Below are 19,944 nucleotides of genomic sequence, written 5' to 3'. Positions count from 1 at the left end.
TTGCTCTAAGATTCATTTTGTTCATTTTTATAGTTTAATTTTTATAACTCTTTAATCAGTCTGTAATTTATTCTCATCAGGTTGTGAAATGAGGACTAAACATTGTCTTTTTTTTCAAATAGAAAACCAGTTGCTTCAGGATCATTTATTGAATTTTTAAATTTTGTGATGTCTTTATCATAAGCTAGATTTACGTATGTACTGAAGTCACCGATGAGTATTTACTTGATTTTTTTTTTTTTGAGACAGTCTTGCTCTTTCGCCAGGCTGGAGTGCAGTGGTGTGATCTCTCCTCACAGCAGCCTCTGCCTCCCGGGTTCAAGCAATTCTCCTGCCTCAGCCTCCCGAGTAGCTGGGACTACAGGCGTGCACCACCATGCCCAACTAATTTTTGTATTTTTAGTAGAGACGGGGTTTCACCATGTTGGCCAGGATGGTCTTGATCTCTTGACCTGGTGATCTGCCCGCCTAAGCCTCCCAAAGTGCTGCGATTACAGGTGTGAGCCACCGTGTCCAGCCTTACTTGATTCTTAAAAACAACACATTTAAGCTGGCACAGTGGCTCACGCCTGTAATCCCAGCACTTTGGGAGGCCCAGGTGGGGGGATCATGAGATCAGGAGATCGAGACCATTCTGGCTAACATGGTGAAACCCCATCTCTACTAAAAATACAAACAAACAAACAAACAAAAATTAGTCAGGCATGGTGGTGGGCCCCTGTAGTCCTAGCTACTCGGGAGGCTAAGGCGGGAGAATAGCTTGAACCCGGGGCTTGCAGTGAGCCGAGATCACGCCACTGCACTCCAGCCTGGGTGACAGAGTGAGATTCCATCTCAAAAAGAAAATAAATTAATAAATAAAATAAAATTTTTATATTTAAAAATAAGTAACATTTACGTGGTTCATTTATAGAAGAACAAAGGACAAAGCATTATGTGCAATAACGTGTTTTTCTTACCTCTATTTCCCAGACACCCAGTAACACTTCCCCAGGCAACCAAGGTTACCAATTTCTCTTGAATAACATGTTTTTTCTCTTTTGTTGTACAAATTGTAGCATGCTAGACACATTTTTGTATTGTGCTTTCCCTTTTAGAATAAATTTATTTTATAGATATTTTGTAACAGAGCGTAAAGAGCATCCTCATTATTTATTTTTTGGAGATGGAGTCTTGCTCTGTCGCCAGGCTGGAGTGCAGTGGCGTGATCCTGGCTCACTGCAACCTCTGCTTTCCGGGTTCAAGCATTTCTCCTGCCTCAGCCTCCCGAGTAGCTGGGACTACAGGTGCACGCCGCCATGCCTGGCTAATGTTTTGTATTTTAGTAGAGACGGGGTTTCACTGTGTTGCCTAGGCTGGTCTCGAACTCCTGAACTAAGGCAATCTGACCACCTTGGCCTCCCAAAGTGCTAAGATTACAGGCATGAGCCACTGCGCCTGACCTTTCCTCATTATTTTTATGGCTATGAGTATCCTATAAATGGATGTTTTACAATTTAACCAGTATCTCTGAAATTCATATCAAATAAGGAATTGGATGGGTATTTACTCCATTATCCTTCCGCACCCATATTCTCCGGTTTTACTTAATAAAACTTGGGATTTGGGACTCACATTTTCTCTATAACTTTTTGTATTATGTCTTTTCTAGGAATTACTATTATTGTATTTTCATTCAGTTTCAAATGATTTCATAATAAGTATTTAGACTTTCTTCATTCTTGAGCTCTTAAGTTCGCTGGGAAATAGCTTCTTTTTTTTTTTTTTTAGAAGACTGGATGAATGGTACATTTTCTGAGCCCTCCCATATTTAGATTGGCTTTTTGTTGTGTTCACTTATGAACAATCTTTGGCTAGGTATAACATTCTTTTTTTTATATTTTTATTTGTAGCAACCCTATTAACTGAAGTATAACATTCTTGAAGGAAAATTTTTTAAAATGTATGATTGACATTTGAATGATTGACAGAAAACTAATGTTAAGGCCGGGCGCAGTGGCTCCCGCCTGTAATCCAGCACTTTGGGAGGCCGAGACGGGTGGATCGCGAGGTCAGGAGATTGAGACCATCCTGGCTAACACGGTGAAACCCCGTCTCTACTAGAAATACAAAAAATTAGCTGGGCATGGTGGTGGGTGCCTGTAGTCCCAGCTACTCCGGAGGCTGAGGCAGGAGAATGGCGTGAACCCGGGAGGCGGAGCTTGCAGTGAGCTGAGATCGTGCCACTGGACTCCAGCCTGGGCAACAGAGCGAGACTCCATCTCAAAAAAAAAAAAAAAAACTAATGTTAAAATAACATAATGTAAATCTCTACTGCTGAAATTAGGAACAAAAATGTCACTATGGAAAATCAGTAGCACAAAGTGTAAATAAAAATGAAAAGGCAAGCCACATATACCAGAATATATTTGTAATACATACATCTGGCAAAAGGCTTGTACCTAGAATGATATAATCTTTTTTTTTTTTTTGAGACGGTGTCTCATTCTGTTGCCCAGGCTGGAGTGCAGTGGCGCGATCTCAGCTCACTGCAACCTCTGCTTCCCGGGCTCAAGCGATTCTCTCACCGATTAGCTGGGATTACAGGCATGCACCACCACGCCCAGCTAATTTTTGTATTCTTAGTAGAGACAGGATTTCACCATGTTTGCCAGGCTGGTCTTGAACTCCTGACCTTCAGTGATCCACCTGCCTTGGCCTCCCAAAGTGCTGGGATTACAGGTATGAGCCACCGTGCCCGGCCTATAAAGTATTTTTATAACCTGATAATAAAACAGTAAAAAACCCCACATGAAAAAAAAATGAACAAATGACATGAACAGATGCTTTTCTTTCTTTTTTTTTTTTTGTGAGATGGAGTCTCGCTCTGTCACCCAGGCTGGAGTGCAGTGGCACGATCTCGGCTCACTGCAAGCTCTGCCTCCCGGGTTCACGCCATTCTCCTGCCTCAGCCTCTCCGAGTAGCTGGGACTACAGGCGCCTGCCACCATGTCCGGCTAATTTTTTGTGTTTTTATTAGAGACGGAGTTTCACCGTGGTCTCGATCTCCTGACCTCGTGATCCGCCCGCCTCGGCCTCCCAAAGTGCTGGGATTACAAGCGTGAGCCACCGCGCCTGGCCAAACAGATGCTTTTCAAAAGAAGATATAAGAATTTGCAAAGTACGTGAAAAGGTGCTCAACATTGTCATCAGGGAAATGCAAAGTAAAACCATAATGAGATAGTATTTTATACCTAGTTAGAGGGTTAAAATTAAAAGGACAGAAAATACCAAGTGTTTCCAAGGATGAGCCACAACTAGAACTCTCACACATTGCTGGTGAGAATATGAAAGGATGCAACCACTTTGGAAATAGTTTGGCAGATACTCACAAACTTAAACATATATTTACATGATCTAGCAATTTTACTCTTAAGTATTTACCCAAGAGAAATGAAAACCTACGTCCACAAAATGATTAATACATGGTTGTTCACAGCACATTTTCCATAATGACCAAAAACAGTCTAATTGTACATGGATAAACAAATTATAGTTTATTCACACAATGGACTGCTATTGATAAATAAAAAAAAAAAAGCTAGTGACACCTGCAACAATATGGATGAATCTCACAAACATTATGCTAAGTAAAATAGAGTCACACTGAATGACTCTTTTTATATGAATTTTGAGAAGAAGTCAAACCAGTCTGTACTGATGGAAACCAGATCAGTGGTTGGCTGGAATGGGGTTCGGAAGAAATGAGTGCAAGGGTACAGCGGAATTTCTGGGGTAATGGAAATGTTCATGGGGTAATGATTAATTATGTAAGTGTGTTTATCTGTGAAATCTCATTGAACAACACGTTTAAGATGTACACATTTATGGCCAGGCATGCTGGCTCACACTTGTAATCCCAGCACTTTGAGAGGCCAAGGCGGGCGGATCACTTGAGGCCAGGAGTTCAAGACCAGCCTGGGCAACATAGTGAAACCCCGTCTCTACAAAAATACAAAAAAATTAGCTGGGCGTGGTGGTACACGGCTGTAATCCCAGCTACTCAGGAGGCTGAGGCAAGAGAATTGCTTGAACCAAGGAGGCAGAGGTTGCAGAGAGCTGAGATCATACCACTGCACTTCAGCATGGGTGACAGAATGATACTGTCTAAAAAAAAAAAAAAGTACACATTTATTGTATATGTGTGGTGGTTAATTTTAGGTGTCAACTTGACTGGATTAAAGGATTGGCAGATACACGCAGCTTCTCTATCTGGGCTCTAGTGTCTTGTTGGCCATTGTCCAGTAAGGTTCTGCTAGACTCACATAGGCTCTTTCTCTATTGTCTCTGGTCCCCTGACTTGCTGAATTGATTGAGTATATGAAACACTGCAGTTTCAAATAGGCACTGATAGGTGGCCTGCTCCCATTTCTGCCTATAGCAGTGTGCTTGTGATAACTCCACCTCCCAAGATGCCATGTGGCTCTCCCCACCCTCACCTCACCAAGCCTATGTATTTTCTCATTCATAGTTTGGCCCTGCAGTAAAGCCTTGTGTTTGACAATGTTTCCCAAACTTGAGCATTATTCTTCTTTTTAGAGGGAAAGGTCTCATGATTTACCACAGTTGACTTAAATTATTTTTATTAGAATGACATTTCAAAAACTATAGATCTAAGACTAGATATGAACTCTGTGTTCTTACAACTCTTACACATCTGTAAAGCCAAAATAAAATTATAAATGAAATGCAGATCAAACTAGCAAATCAATAAAATTCAAATTTATAATTTATAATTTGAGTTTTATATTGATATATAAATATAAATTGAATGTAAAGATTAATATTTTGCTGAGATGAAATTGCCCCTTACAATATGAATGTGGTGCTGACGGCTCCATGCAGTTTCTTTTGAGACTGAACACCTGTTCTACCCTGAGCCACAAAATAATCCAGTTCTCCACCACTTGTCTTTCATCTCCCTGTAAACTTTTGTTTACACAGCATGCTGTGATGTCATTTGGCCTTTACTCATCCAAAAGCATCATCCTTACCTTCTTTTCTCATTATCTCTTGATAATTATCTCAGTCCTACACATCCCCATGCAATCTAATACAGATGGAAACTCTGAAATCATTTGGCAGTACTCACATCTGTATGATTTTAGGGGTCAGCAAACCATGGCCTGCTGGCCAAATCTAGTACACTACCTGTTTTTGTAAATAAAGTTTTATTGGATCATGGCCATTGTCTTTGACTGCCTTCGTGTTACAACAGCAGAGTTGAGTATTGGCAACAAGGTCCTGCAAAGCCTAAAATATTTGTTAGCTGGTCTTTTACAGAAAAAAGTTTTCTGACCTCTCATATTCATCTGTTGTTGTGTATCTATTTGAAGATTATTACCAAAAAATTGAGAATTAACTTTAAATACGAAAAATTTTTATAACCCCAGGAATATATCTGTGGATCTTTTTTTCCCCCCAAATTCCAGTTGAGGACAGAGTAATAAAATAGATGCTTATTGAGATTTACTTATGTTCACACCACTTACACCTTATATGATATCACAGAACAATCTTTGCCAGTTCAAGCTGAGGGAGAATTAAGCTAGACAAGATAAAAGAACTCTATGCTTAATACTGCAATTCCTCCCACAGACAGGGTTTATCAGAGGACAATCAGGAAATAGTACTAATAAAGCTGTTTGCCAGAACCAAAATGGCTGTTCTGAGGATGGAATAATGTCTACAAATGTATCTGCACTCCTTAGAGAAAGGGGATGTGGATACAAGATGATGCTATTTCCTTTCTAAGTCATGTTTTCTCGATTGGCAGATTGGTCTCATAGGACCTCTGCTCTGTTGTGCAGAATGCCCTTTAAAACGATGAGCTATCTTTGAAAACATGACTGGCAAAGTGCGACCCAGCAAGTCACAGTTTCCATCACAGTGACACATAGGCCTGATTAGCACATTTCCCGGGCACCAGCTGATTTTTCCAAAGAAGCAAGGCACCTGGGAGCAGATAACAGCAACAGAAATGACAGCAGCCCTTGGGCAGGGAACAGAAATCAGAAGACAGACCTCTGGGTCCTTGCTTCATAAGGGAAATCATTTCTCCTAACTGTTTTTAAAATGAAGGGTAATGGTTTGGATGTAGGGTGATGACCATTGTAAGAATTCTATTAGCTGAGCAGTTGTTATTCTTTTTTTTTTAAAGAAGGCTAAGACAAGGCCATAGATTTAGATTAACTTGCTTGGCTCCTTTATTATTCTCCTTTATTATTAAACTTCCTCAGCATAATGTGATTTGGGCAGACAGAGATGTTGTCGTGTGACTTATTGTTGGCCTATATTCTCTACCAAAATATAGCTAAACTATTGAGCGCAGAGACCCAGTGCCTAATACAGTGCCTTGTATAGAATAAGCACCCAATATGCATTTGTGGGATAAATGTGTTCTTTATAATCAGGCAGAAGTAGTATGTTCATGGAAGAAACATTTAAAACTACTAGTGATGGTAACAAAATCGACTTCAGGGTCATTTCTTTTGCTTTTGTTGCTTAATTACAGTTTATGCCTTTTTTCCAGCCTCAACAAATTTTAAAAAGAATTGGTTTAGTACATTGTAATTTTCTTCTAGTAATTTTTTGTTTAGTTTTATTTTTTTTAATTAATTTATTTTTTTGAGACAGAGTCTCACTCTGTCGCCCAGGCTGGAGTGCAGTGGCGCAATCTCTGCTCACTGCAAGTTCCGCCTCCTGGGTTCACGCCATTCTCCTGCCTCAGCCTCCCGAGTAGCTGGGACCACAGGCGCCCGCCACCACGCCCGGCTAATTTTTTGTATTTTTAGTAGAGACGGGGTTTCACCATGTTAGCCAGGATGGTCTCCTGACCTCGTGATCCGCCCGCTTTGGCCTCTCAAAGTGCTGGGATTACAGGCGTGAAAGTTTTATTTTTATTGAGTCTAATTTAGTATATCCCTGCTTCCTAGAAAAATAAAATACTCTGAGGGCTGGGCACAGTGGCTCACGCCTGTAATCCCAGCACTTTGGGAGGCTGAGGCGGGCAGATGATGAGGTCAGGAGATCGAGACCATCCTGGCTAACAGTGCAATGCTGTCTCTACTAAAAATACAAAAAAAATTAGCTGGGCTTGGTGGCAGGCGTGTGTAATCCCAGCTACTTGGGAGGCTGAGGCAGGAGAATCGCTTGAACCTGGGAGGCGGAGGTTGCAGTGAGCCAAGATTGTGCCACTGCACTCCAGCCTGGGCGACAGAGCGAGACTCTGTCTCAAAAAAACAAAAAAGAAAGAAAAAGAAAAAGAAAATACTCTGCTTTTGTTTTTTGTGGGAAGCCTCAAGTAAATGAAGAAGACTGCCTAATGGAAGCTTCTTCCAGATGAAGGAGAAAAAGCATATGAACAAGTGAAAGGTGTTAAAAACTACATGTGCCCTTGCATAGGATCTGATTTCATTTTTCTGTGCAAAAGTAAGACTGTAGACATTACTTCATTCTGGGCAAAATGCTACTCTCTGGCCTGCCCAATAGACTAGCTCTCTGACATTCTTTTTCTTTTGACTTTGTGTGGGAAATTCCAGGAAAAAGCCAAGATGTGAGAGTCTAGACCCTCCTGTGTGCAACTGAAAGCCAACTTTTCAAAATGAGCAGTGCTATTTAGACTGCTCCCATAGTATGCAACCAGGAATTACGTATGAGGAAATGGTAAATTAAGAGGCATTTAGGAGTGGTTATGATTAAGTATTTTCCTCACAAAGAAAGAATGCAAAGTAGAGAAAGCTCCTTGTTTCTAGAACTAGGGAAACTTTATTCCATGCCTGTACACATACATTCCTATGTTTTTAAGGATAAATGTATTCATCTTTTCCCATTAGAAAGATGCCGGTTAGCCAGTACTTTCTAAATCTGTGTCAGTTAATTCTTTTGTTTTGTGATTTGTTGTTGAATAGTTCTTGCTTACCCTCCTGGCACTGCACTGCGCTTACCATACACGACATATGTGAAAGTCATCATGGTTTCTTTCAGACATTGATTCTGGCAGGCACGTATATACCAGTTCTCATTGCTGTGGATTTTTGTCTTGGACTTGACATTTATGAATGTTCCATATGAGTAAAGCACTCAAGTTTACCTGTGACCACCTGGAGCAGTATGATTTGGTGTCCGTTATCTGATTCAGCTTAAGGGGAACTGGGTCACCTGCATCGAAGGTCAGAGTGGGCGGTGAGACTTGAATAACAAACCTGATGGGGCATATTCCTTTAGGTATCCCATTAACCAACAAGGAAAACCTATAGAGGCGCTTGTGTTCAGCAGGTGGCGCTCTTTTACCTAGTTCACAAGAATGATCTTGAAGGTCATTCTCTCCTGCCACTCCTGTGCCTGAGGCGGTACCATGTTGCAGGGAAGGAAAACCGAAGCCTTGCTGGGTAGCATCAGTGCTTGCAAAGTGGTGGCCTGACCTGGCACATTGCCCTGGTTAGGCAATGCTGGTGCCCAGGGCGTCTTACTGTCTCATTTGTTCTGGTGCCAGTTACAACCCTTGAGCAACTGTGGAGAAGAACTAACAAGAGACAGTCACGCTATGGGTATTCACGAGGGTGGCACTCACTTAGAAAACCGGAAGGTGTAGACTCGGCATCTGCAAAGTCCTGACAGAAAGCTAGAGTTTGCTGAAAGACCCAAGCAGTGGAGAAGGAGGCCAAGAGGGGAAGAGCAGCCAGAATGGGGAGCTCTCTCTCCTTTTCGTGAATATATTATATTTATTGTACAGATGTATGTATATTATATATTTAAAATATATGATATATACATTCTGTATAGTATGTCTATATACACTTATAAGTGTACATGTTTCTGAATATACGTATTCCTGTAAATATTGTTAGGCATCTTTAATTTGTGATAAAAAGGTGTTCCAAAATAATCATAACATATATAATAGTTTGGACAGGAATTGCTGAAATAAGGAATTGTGGTTAGAGAAAGAAACAATTTTGAGGTAGCAAAGTAGCAGGGGCTACTGAAGGATTGAGGAAAGATTATATGTTAAGTAAAAGCACATATCAATTTGATATTTCTGAATGCTTCATGCTGTTTGTCTAACCTATAGTGGAGAGGTTGAAAAAGTAAAATGGACGGTTTTCGTAGGAAGAATTTAAGTGCCTGTTCTAATTTTCAGTGAAAACAATAACTCTTTAATACGAGAAGTTCCATGAGATGCTTAACTTGGCAGAGCTATGATCTTCCTTAGCCTCTGCACAAGCAGAGTGGTTATGTGTGTGTGGTTATAGCTGTGCTTTTAATTCTATTGAGTAGGTTTATGCAAGACTCACCTATGAATAGGACACTGACTTTTCATAAATTTCTTATTTAATTTACTATCGGTAGGCATGACTGATGTGTAAAAATGACTGCTGTATCTTGATTTTTCTTCTCAAAATTTTTTTATGAAAAATGATTATCTCAGTTAGCTAAGTTTCTCACAGGTTTAGTATAAAAAGTTCTCTCTCCTCTCATGAACTGACTACTGCTTCGTGTTCTTCCTTTTTCCCTCTTCACTGATAATTATTCTTCCTCCTGTGGAAGATAGAATCTTCAAAACTATTCGCAGGACAGTTTTTAGAATAGTCATCGAAAAAATAATTAAGATAACTGTTTTAACACTCTTTAGTTATGATACTTTCAAAACTACATTTTATTTATTTTTATTTTTATTTTGGAGACGGAGTTTCACTCTGTCGCCCAGGCTGAAGTACAGTGGCGCAATCTTGGCCCACTGCAACTTTTGCCTCTTGGGTTCAAGTAATTCTCCTGCCTCAGCCTCCTGAGTAGCTAGGATTACAGGTGTCCGCCACCATGCCTGGCTAATTTTTGTATTTTTAGTAGAGACAGGGTTTCACCCATGTTGGCCAGGCTGATCTTGAACTCTGGACCTCAGGTGATCCTCTCGCCTTGGCCTCCCAAAGTTCTGGGATTACCAGTGTGAGTCACTGCGCCTGGCCCAAAACTATATTTAATTTTAATTTAATTAATTAATTAATTTATTTATTTTGAGACAGAGTTTAGCTTTTGTTGCCCAGGCTGGAGTGCAATGGCACGATCTCGGCTCACTGCAACCTCCACCTCCCGGGGTTCAAGTGATTCTCCAGCCTCAGCCTCCTGAATAGCTGGGATTACAGGCATGCGCCACTACGCCTGGCTAATTTTGTAGTTTTAGTAGAGAAGGATTTCCGCTATGTTGGCCAGGCTGGTCTCAAACTCCCGACCTCAGGTGATCCACCCGCCTTGGCCTCCCAAAGTGCTAGGATTATAGGCGTGAGCCACTGCTCCCGGCCCAAAAACTAAATTTTAAACTGCCTCTTGTGATTTGAAAATTGATCCATTTCAAGTTCTATTATGGCTGCAAAAACACAGTCATCTAAGGAAAATTTCAGTCCTATTGTGGAGATGAAAATGTCTATTTGGATCTTGTAACAGCTGTTATTGTCAATATGTCATATGATACATGTATCTTACTAGTGAGACAACTGAAGTATGAGAGTTTTTCCCCCTAAATACAGTCCAATAGGAGAAAGCGATGTAGGGGTGTTAGAGAACTCTGGTCTCTTTCTGAGGCGGAGAGAAGTCCAGCTTTACAGAATCTGCCGAGAAAGAAGGGCAAGCTGGGTGGCGGCTTGTGCCTGAAGTTAAGGAGTGCTGTTTCCTCTGCATCCCTTCCTACCACCCCTCTCTGTTAGTGTTGCTAATGAATCCCGGCCTGGCTGTGAAATCATCCAGTGGCGTGAGGGGTTTCTGGCCTCTGCAGAGGAAAAACTCTGGGTTAATTCAAGTACAGCGTGTTCTCTTTGTTTTGCAGCTGGTGTAGCAAAGGGAGTCTAGTGCAAGTGGATTGAATCAAAAGGAAAATGAAGGCATTCACTGTCTGTTTCATCAAGGATGGCTCATTTAAAGTAAACACCATTTAAATAGTCTCCAAATGGCCCATTCTATGTGAAGTCATACAGGATGCCCCCTTTAGGCTGTCATTCTCCTTTAAATGGATCGCTTTGTGTGGACTGTGTTTTAATGCCATTCAACTTGAACCCCATATGTGGGCCTCATCAGGTCGCGGTTTTCAGTACACATGTGGCAGCCATACCTTTAGCATTCTTTGCCTCTGCCTTCAGAAAATCAGCCTGAGCATCAAGGGTAGACAGCTGTAAAGATGAGAGCTTGCAGATGAAGACTACAACAACAACAGATGATGACAGCACCTACCGTTTCTTGAACACTTACTTTGTGCCAATTATTATGCCTAGTGATCACTCTATAGATTATCTAATTTAATCCTAACTTAATCCTCACAGCAAGATACTATGATCATTCTCTTGTTATACATGAGGAAACTGATGCATTAGAGAAATTAAGTGATGGGCCCAAACTGGTAAATGCAGAGCAAGGAATTGAACCCTAGCTGTCAGATTCCAGAGGTGGAGCTCAATGAATGGACATATCCAAAAGCAATAAACTCATTAATTCTCTTGCAAGGTAGGCTTATTCCAAACAATAGACAATCCCGAAATTATTTATCTTTGTCTTGGGAATGCATGCTCTGCTTTCTGGGGCAGTATTTCCACCTTATTCTTTGCAATTTTTGTAGGCTGATTGGAAGATAAGGTTAGGTGCTGTTCCCTGTGGCAGTGGGCAGTCTTCATGTAAGATTGGGTTCATTGGAATAATCCATGAACAGACAACTCAAAAGAGACTTTTCTACCAAATGAGGATACTAGAAACGTCCTCATAACAAGGAACTAATGAAAACCTTCTCCAGAGCACTAGCAGCGCTCCGTGATCTCAGCGCTGGCTCTAGCATTCAACTAGGATCCAGGCAAGAAGCCCAGGGCCAGACTCTAGTGAGAAGCTTCTGAGAAGAGTTCGACCAGGAATTGGGTTTCTGGCTGGTTCTTATTTGGCCCAGCCAATTGATCTGCGCTGATTTGACTGTCACTTGGTAGCCAAGAAAACCTTTTTGCTTTTAAAAGCTTGAAGTCTGAAACATTTGATTCCAAATGAGCTCCACTAAGTAGAGGAACTTTAGGAATCTAAGAAAATAAAAAAAAAAACTTGTGCGCTGTATAGGAAATCATCTTGAGCACTTAAAATATGAATTTGGGTGATATTTAAAAAACAATTATTTTATTTCCATTATTGAACTTCAGAGAAGACTGTGAGGAAACAATGACAGTTTTAACATATTTTTATTGGACTCATCTCAGGTTCTGTTATTACTATTGCTATCTCTCAAACTCTGGGTCATTTAAGGTTTCTGACTTTTTAATTGCTAATCTCCATTTCTCTCCCCTGCCACGTCCTGCTGTGACTTCTGGTGTCCTCCCCACGTCACCTCGAGGGTACAGATATTCTAATCAAGGTGCTGGGTTGTGATGGGATTAGGCACTCTATGTGGATTTTTATTGACCTTGTGCAGGGATCTAACAAATACCTCTTACTCCATTAGCAGTGTTTTCTCTTGGAAGTAGTTTCAATTTCTGCTGTTTCCACAAGTATCATCTTGCCCATGGACTAGGTGGATGGTACAAGAACCAGACAGGCAGCAAGAAAATCAGGTCAAAAATTCAACGCAAATGTAGGGAGAAAGCCTGTTGTGCATAGTGCTTCATTCTTAAAAGGATTTCTTAATAGGCTAGTGCCTGCTCCTTATCTCTAAATTGCTTCTTTCTTCTGAGTTATATTCCATCATTTTAATAGTACCTCCGTACCAGACGTGTTATTCTTTTTCTGTTAAGATTATGCTTTAAGTAATTGATTAGTTCAATTATTTTACATTAAAGATGCAATATTTAAAGAGTCAAGTAATTCTGATGGGTTTATTATAACCATTTCCCCAAGCAGCAGTCCTTTGTAATCTCTATTCCTCCATGTTTCCTGCTTTTTAGAAGTAACCACTTTCACCTCTTTTGGCTGATTACTTGATATTTACCTGCATGTCCTTCAATAAGACGCTTTATTCTTCAGGGTTGGTCTTCCCACTATGGCAGGTAAGTAATTTAGCTGTCCTCCTCCCTCCCGAAACTCCATCATACACAAGCCCCCTTCCTAAAATCCTGTCTTCTCAATATAATTAATATCATAATGTTGATTAGATCAGTATTCTTCATTTATATTATTATTATTTTTGACATAGGGTCTTCCTCTGTCACCCAGGCTGGAGTGTAGTGGTGTGATCACAGCTCTACTGCAGCCTGACCTCCTGGGCCCAAGTGATCCTCCTACCTCAGCCTCCCAAGTACGTGGGATCACAGGCAGGCACCACCAATGCACCTGGCTAATAAAAAAAAATTTTGTAGAGATGGGACCCCCCTGTGTTGCCCAGGCTGGTCTTGAACTACTGGTCTCATGTGATCCTTTTACCTAGGCCTCCCAAAGTGCTAGGATCACACAGGTGAGCCACCACATCCGGCCTTCATTTATATCATATTTTTGTGTGTTATTAAGAGCTAAGCCTTGTAGCAAAACTGTGACTTCATTATTTTTGTACATATTAATTTTTTTCTTGGATGGAATTAATGATTGTCTTATGCTTTTTTTTTTTTTTTTTCCCATTTGCTTGTCCTTTTGGATCTTGATTTTGTAATAGAGGCTTTCTAGGGATGGCTGGAAGCTTGCATGCAAGCATTCAGGAGCAGGTGACTGAAATATGAATTGGAAGCTGTGAATACATTTGGAGGGCTTGTCAACCATCAGCTTCACCATAGACTGATTTCTTAAGCTAATCCCCTTCTTTCAGTCTCTTGCCTAGACAGTGAAAGTCTGGCTGCCAGCCTTCTGGAACCAAATAAGGGAGGATGGCTGGTGGCCTCAGCATCCTATGTGCATGTATTCATCTAATTCCATTCACTTGCCTTCAACTGTGCCGTTTCTCCTCCAACATCACAGCTGCCAGTTCAGAGGCCCTTCCTTTAGTCTTTCTAGAAAATAAACTTCCAGTTATTTGTTGGGATATGTGTGAGATGGGCAAATAGCTCAGGTGTGCAGGGTGGGGAGACCATCTGTGGATCTGACCACTTAGATGTGCAGCTGGGCCTGCTTAGTTTAGCATTTCCTATACCCTAGAGCCTTTTGGAGCTTCTAAGGGGTAAAATGAGGTGGGTCTTATCTTTCCCCACTGCCAACTTAGGATTCAGGTCTGCTGTGTGATTTGCCACTCTTCCATCTGCATTCTAGCTTCCAGTATTCTGCAGCGATTGTCTCCTGCTTTATTCTCTCTCTCCTTGTTGGGTCGTGTCTTTAGAAAATAGCAAAGACGGCTGGGCACGGTGGCTCACGCTTGTAATTCCAGCACTTTGGGAGGCCGAGGCGGGCGGATCACGAGGTCAAGAGATCGAGACCATGGTGAAACCCCATCTCTACTAAAAATACAAAAAATTAGCTGGGCGTGGTGGCGGGCGCCTGTAGTCCCAGCTACTCAGAGAGGCTGAGGCAGGAGAATGGCGTGAACCCGGGAGGCGGAGCTTGCAGTGAGCCGAGATTGCGCCACTGCACTCCAGCCTGGGCGACACAGCGAGACTCCGTCTCAAAAAAAAAAAAAAGAAAATAGCAGACTTGGAACCAACCCAAACGTCCAACAATGATAGACTGGATTAAGAAAATATGGCACATATACACCATGGAATACTATGCAGCCATAAAAAATGATGAGTTCATGTCCTCTGTGGGGACATGGATGAAACTGGAAATCATCATTCTCAGTAAACTATCGCAAGGACAAAAAACCAAACACTGCATGTTCTCACTCATAGGTGGGAATTGAACAATGAGAACACGTGGACACACGAAGGGGAACATCACACTCTGGGGACGGTTGTGGGGTGGGGGGAGCGGGGAGGGATAGCATTAGGAGATATACCTAATGCTAAATGACAAATTAATGGGTGCAGCACACCAACATGGCACATGGATACGTATGTAACAAACCTGCACATTGTGCACATGTACCCTAAAACTTAAAGTACAATAATAAAAAAAAAAAAAAGAAGAAAAGAAATTCTTTTACTGTTCCTGAATAGAGTTTGGGGAGGAAGCAAAGGTGGCCTCGGCCTCATACAGTTAAACTTCTCTTTTTACCTGAAAGCCTCACCATTGCTGCTTATTTACTGAACTGCCAAGGGTCTGAATTTTTAAAAAGGAAATTCCAGCGGTTCTTGGTAAACTCTAAAATGTACTTCAGAGAAGGAATGACAGACCACAGCCCTTTGATTAAGAAAATGTGTTTTTTTAGGATTTTTTTTTAAACCAGAGCCTTTCAAAAGATGTAGCTCCTTACCCATAACTTCTTTCTTCTTCTTCCATCTGCACGCTCCTTTCTACCTGCTTCAGCTCTCATTATGTTTCCAGTAGAAAATGAAAGTTTTTATGGAGCAGTCATGGGAGGCATTGGGTTCCAGGGAATGTAGGTAGTTATGGAAAGAAAGAAGAATGGTAGAGGTGGAGTCCCTATAGCCCATCATGTCATATCCATGTCATTCTTTCATCAAGACGTCTGTAACTGTCCCTACCTCCTTCTTACTGGCTTGGAATCAGAGCATTGATTCTCTTTGAGGCTGTGGTTTTGCTTCATGCCCAGTAGAAGCTATCACTGGATTGGCTTCAGTGTCTCTGGATTTGATTGCCCCTTTAAGGACGAGTATGCCTTCAACTTGTTCTTTTTGTTGGAGACCGAGTCTCACCCAGGCTGGAGTGCAGTGGCGCGATCTCGGCTCACTGCAACCTCTGCCTCCCAGGTTCAAGCAATTCTCCTGCCTCAGCCTCCTGACTAGCTGGGATTACAGGCACGTGCCATCACACCTGGCTAATTTTTGTGTTTTTAGTAGAGATGGGGTTTCACCATATTGCCCAGGCTAGTCTTGAACTCCTGACCTCAAGTGATCCGCCCGCCTCGGCCTCCCAAAGTGCTGGAATTACAGCCACCGCTCCCGGCCTACCTTCAACTTCTTACCTACAAAGAGAGGGATCTCAAGAGTGGCCATTCTGGTTCCAGAAGCAGGGTGCAGCTTCCAGGCAAGTTGGAGAGAATGGCTGGCTCTGGTGGGTTTCCAGCAGTTCTGAGCACATCCTTTTGTATCTCTCTTTCAAGTAACTCCCTTCATGGCTTCCAAACTTGAATCTCACTGAAATATTATTTATTTTTTACTAAGTCCTACCTTCCTGAGTTCAGAATTTGTTTTGAGATAGACAAAGGAACCATGCACATGGAGATCAAAATCTAATCTCTATTATTGGATTTTACTGGTAAAGCACTTTAAAAAATGTCATGTTAGGTCTGCCAGCCAGTAGGGGCATGTTAATATTTCAGCTCTGAATTTGACACCCAATCACAGACCAGATTGGACAACCACAGGCCAATTTGGTCAGTGATTGGATGTCAAATGTGTTTAACCCTCTAAAACTTAAAGCAAGAAAAAGAATAGTAGCTCCTGTAAAGGAGTTTGTGAAGCAACTGAAAGAGAGATTTACACTAAAAGAAGTTCCTCCCTATGGGAACATGAGGAGTGGAGAAATGTGTTCCATAATATAAGGTGATATCCCTTAGCAAAGACATTGAATCAACTTAAATGCCCATCGATGTTAGACTGAATAAAGAAAATGTAGCACATATATACCATGGAATACTATGCAGTCATAAAAAAGAATGAGATAATGTCCTTTGCAGCAACATGGATGGGGCTGGAGGTCATTATCCTAAGTGAACTAACACAGCATCAGAAAACCAAATACTGCATGTTCTTATAAGTGGGAGGTGAACATTGAGTACACATGGATACAAAGAAGGGAACAACAGACACCAGGGCCTACTTGAGGGTGGAGGGTGGGAGGAGGGTGAGGACAGAAAAACTACCTATTAGGCTGGGCACAGTAGCTCAAGCCTGTAATTCCAGCACTTCAGGAGGCCAAGGTGGGAGGACTGCTTGAGCCCAGGAGTTCAAGACTAGCCTGAGCAACATAGTGGGAACCTGTCTTTCAAAAAAAAAAAAAAAAAATTAAGCTGTGTATGGTGGCACATACCTGTAGTCCCAGCTACTTGGGAGGGTGAGGTGGGAGAATCACTTGAGACATTGGATATTGTGTATACAAGAGGTTGAGGCTGCAGTGAACTGCGATCACGCCACTGCATTCCAACCTGGGCAACAGAGCGAGACCCTGTCTCAAAAAAGAAAAACTACCTATCGGGTACTATGCTTATTACCTGAGTTACAAAATAATCTATACACTAAACCTACCCCCACCTGCCTCACGATGCAATTTACCCAAGTTTGTTATACAAACTTGCACCTGAACCTAAAATAAAAGTTAAAAAAAAGATGATATAAATTCTTCTTAAGATACACGATTAATGTATAGCAGATGCTCAGAAAAAAATACTATGTTAAATCAGGTTGTATGACACATTCAGATTTCAGAAACATGAAAATTATTTTTACATCTTAGAAATGAGGGGAGTATAGCGTTACAAGTTATCAGTCATTCATTCCCTTGATAAAAAGCCTCTTAAGGTTTGGACCAAGTGGAGAGTACACCCTCAACTGGAATGGGGAACCCCAGCTCTAATCCCAGTCCTGTTACAAACTAGTTAGGAGTCGTTGGCTCCGTTGAACTTCTACACGTGCTTTTCATCTGCTCAGCAAGGAGTGGAAGACCAGCTAAACAGATAAAAGGGACTAAGAGTAAGACCTGAACTCCCACAGCTAATTAATTTCAGAGCTGGGATGAAAACCCAAGTGTCTCCCTTCCCTAGTCTCATGTGTTTTCTACTATGTTCATTTTATATTGACTTGAATTGAATTTGGACAAGATAGTTACAGCACAAAGCAATCACTGCTTTGCTCACTCTTTCACTCATTCAACAGGTATCAATTGAGCATTTTTTTAATGCTAAATACTGTGTTGGATGAATGAGACATATTCTGTCTCTGTAGGAGCATACAGCCTGTGGCCTTCTGTGTTTACAGCTGTGAGGGACCCCCTGCACTACCACCCTCATGTGAAGAGCTTCAAACTGATCTGTGGAAGAGACCCAGACCTTCCTGGTTGCCTTGAAGCCATCATCCCTCCTGTGCTTTCCCTGAGCCCTGAAATATGCCCTTTCTGCTGATGTGACCGACCTCCAAGAGGTGGCTCTTACCAGCTTATCACAAAAGCTGTTCAAGTGCCTCAAGAGAGGAAATTACACAGCAAAGCCCAGAATCATATATTGGCCTCATTATGGTTTTTCTCTTCCTGTTTACAGGGTGCTCAAGCTGGTATTACTATGTAACTATGCCAATGCCAGCCTCCACCTTCACAATTGCAGTGGGATACTGGACAGAAATGAAGATGGAGACATGCTCATCAAATGATTTGGCAACAGAGAGACCCTTCTCACCTTCTGAGGCCGACTTCAGGTTTGTGTTTGGGGACTTGCTGGGAAGGAAAAAAAAAACAACACTTGAGGGAGCGGTATGATGCATTTCTTCCAAGCACTGGGAATGTGAGTCATTCCTGCTGAGAAACTAAACCAAAATAGGATTAATCAAAGCAGGAAAAGCCCTATTAGAAAGGAAAGAGAGGGCTAGGTGCAGTGGCTCACGCCTGTAATCCCAACACTTTGGGAGGCCGAGGTGGGTGGATCACGAGGTCAAGAGATTGAAACCATCCTGACCAACATGGTGAAACCCCCGTCTCTACTAAAAATACAAAAAAATTAGCCTGGCGTCCCAGTGACTCGGGAGGCTGAGGCAGGAGAATGGCTTGAACCCAGGAGGCAGAGGTTGCAGTGAGCTGAGACTGCGCCACTGCACTCCACCCTGGCGACAGAGTGAGACTCTCTCTCAAAAAAAAAAAAAAAAAAAAAGAAAGGAAAGAGAGGCTGGGCATGCTGGCTCAGGCCTGTAATCCCAGCACTTTGGGAGGTTGAGGCGGGTTGATCACGAGGTCAGGAGTTCGAGACCAGCCTGGCCAACATGGTGAAACCCCATCTCTACTAAAAATACAGAAATTAGCCGGGCGTGGTGGCATGTGTCTGTAATCCCAGCTACTCGGGAGGCTGAGGCAGGAGAATTGCTTGAACCTGGGAGGCAGAGGTTGCAGTGAGCCGAGATTGCGCCACCACACTCCAGCCTGGCTACAGAGCAAGACTCTGTCTTGGAAAAAAAAAAAAAAAAGAAAGGAAAGAGAGTTGAGAAGAAGAGGTGTGAGCCTATTATTTATGCAGAAAGAAGAAGGTAAGTATATATGAAATCCTGTGAAGTCTGCTGAAATATTTATATGTGTTTGGCTAAATTCAAGGAATCCTCAGATTCAATGCCTCTTCTCCTCCCATACCTTTCAAGTTTGGTTTTCAGTGCTTATGTGGTCAAAAACATAGCTTCTGATGGATTACTTTCTATGCTAGTCTGCTGTTTTGATTGTACCAACTGCTGTTAGCAGTGCACTGCAGGGACAGCACCTCCCTCAGTGGGGCTAGTTGCCGCTTTAGGAGCACAGGACACAAGGAAACTGATGCAGAGCCCTTAGGTTAAGGGAATCCTGCTTGGTCAGGGCTTTGTTAACATCAGTAGTGATTTCTTTTTTTTTTTTGAAGTATGAACCAGATAAAATCATTTTGAGGCTTCAAAAAATTAGTATAGGCCATTGGATATTTACTGGCAGCCTGTCTAGATGTTCAATGGTTTCTAGCTTTGAGAGCCTCAAGAGGGAGAAGGGGGACGCTGACAAGATGCACAGCACATGCATCATGCTGCACTCCCAGGATTTTATACCCAGCTCAATTGAGTCATTTTTCCTATTGACAGACAGTCACTAAATCAGTACCTTCTGGTGGAGAAAGCCCAGAGTAATGGTAGAGATGATTAGTTACTCCTTGAAAACCAGCTAAGATATACTCCTAATGCAGATTCCTTTTGTGTT

The 19,944-nt window shown here is 41.9% G+C and overlaps 1 protein-coding gene across 17 annotated transcripts in view; it reads left to right on the top strand.

Annotated features, from left to right (window-relative positions):
* Window positions 1-19,944, top strand: part of AOPEP (aminopeptidase O (putative)) — a 395,241-nt gene that overhangs the window by 45,407 nt on the left and 329,890 nt on the right. For all 17 annotated transcript variants that reach the window (XR_008656596.2, XM_055271838.2, XM_055271836.2 and 14 more), the window contains one exon: window positions 18,287-18,440. Coding sequence is in view for 16 of the 17 variants with exons in the window: in XM_055271838.2 (XP_055127813.1) it covers window positions 18,287-18,440 (154 nt within the window). In the remaining variant the exon portion in view is untranslated. The remainder of the gene's footprint in view (window positions 1-18,286; window positions 18,441-19,944) is intronic.

Source organism: Symphalangus syndactylus, chromosome 3 (assembly GCF_028878055.3).
Source record: "Symphalangus syndactylus isolate Jambi chromosome 3, NHGRI_mSymSyn1-v2.1_pri, whole genome shotgun sequence".
Taxonomy (NCBI): Eukaryota; Metazoa; Chordata; class Mammalia; order Primates; family Hylobatidae; genus Symphalangus; species Symphalangus syndactylus.
Note: the sequence above shows the minus strand (reverse complement) of the source record. Positions and strands in the feature narration are given on the sequence as shown.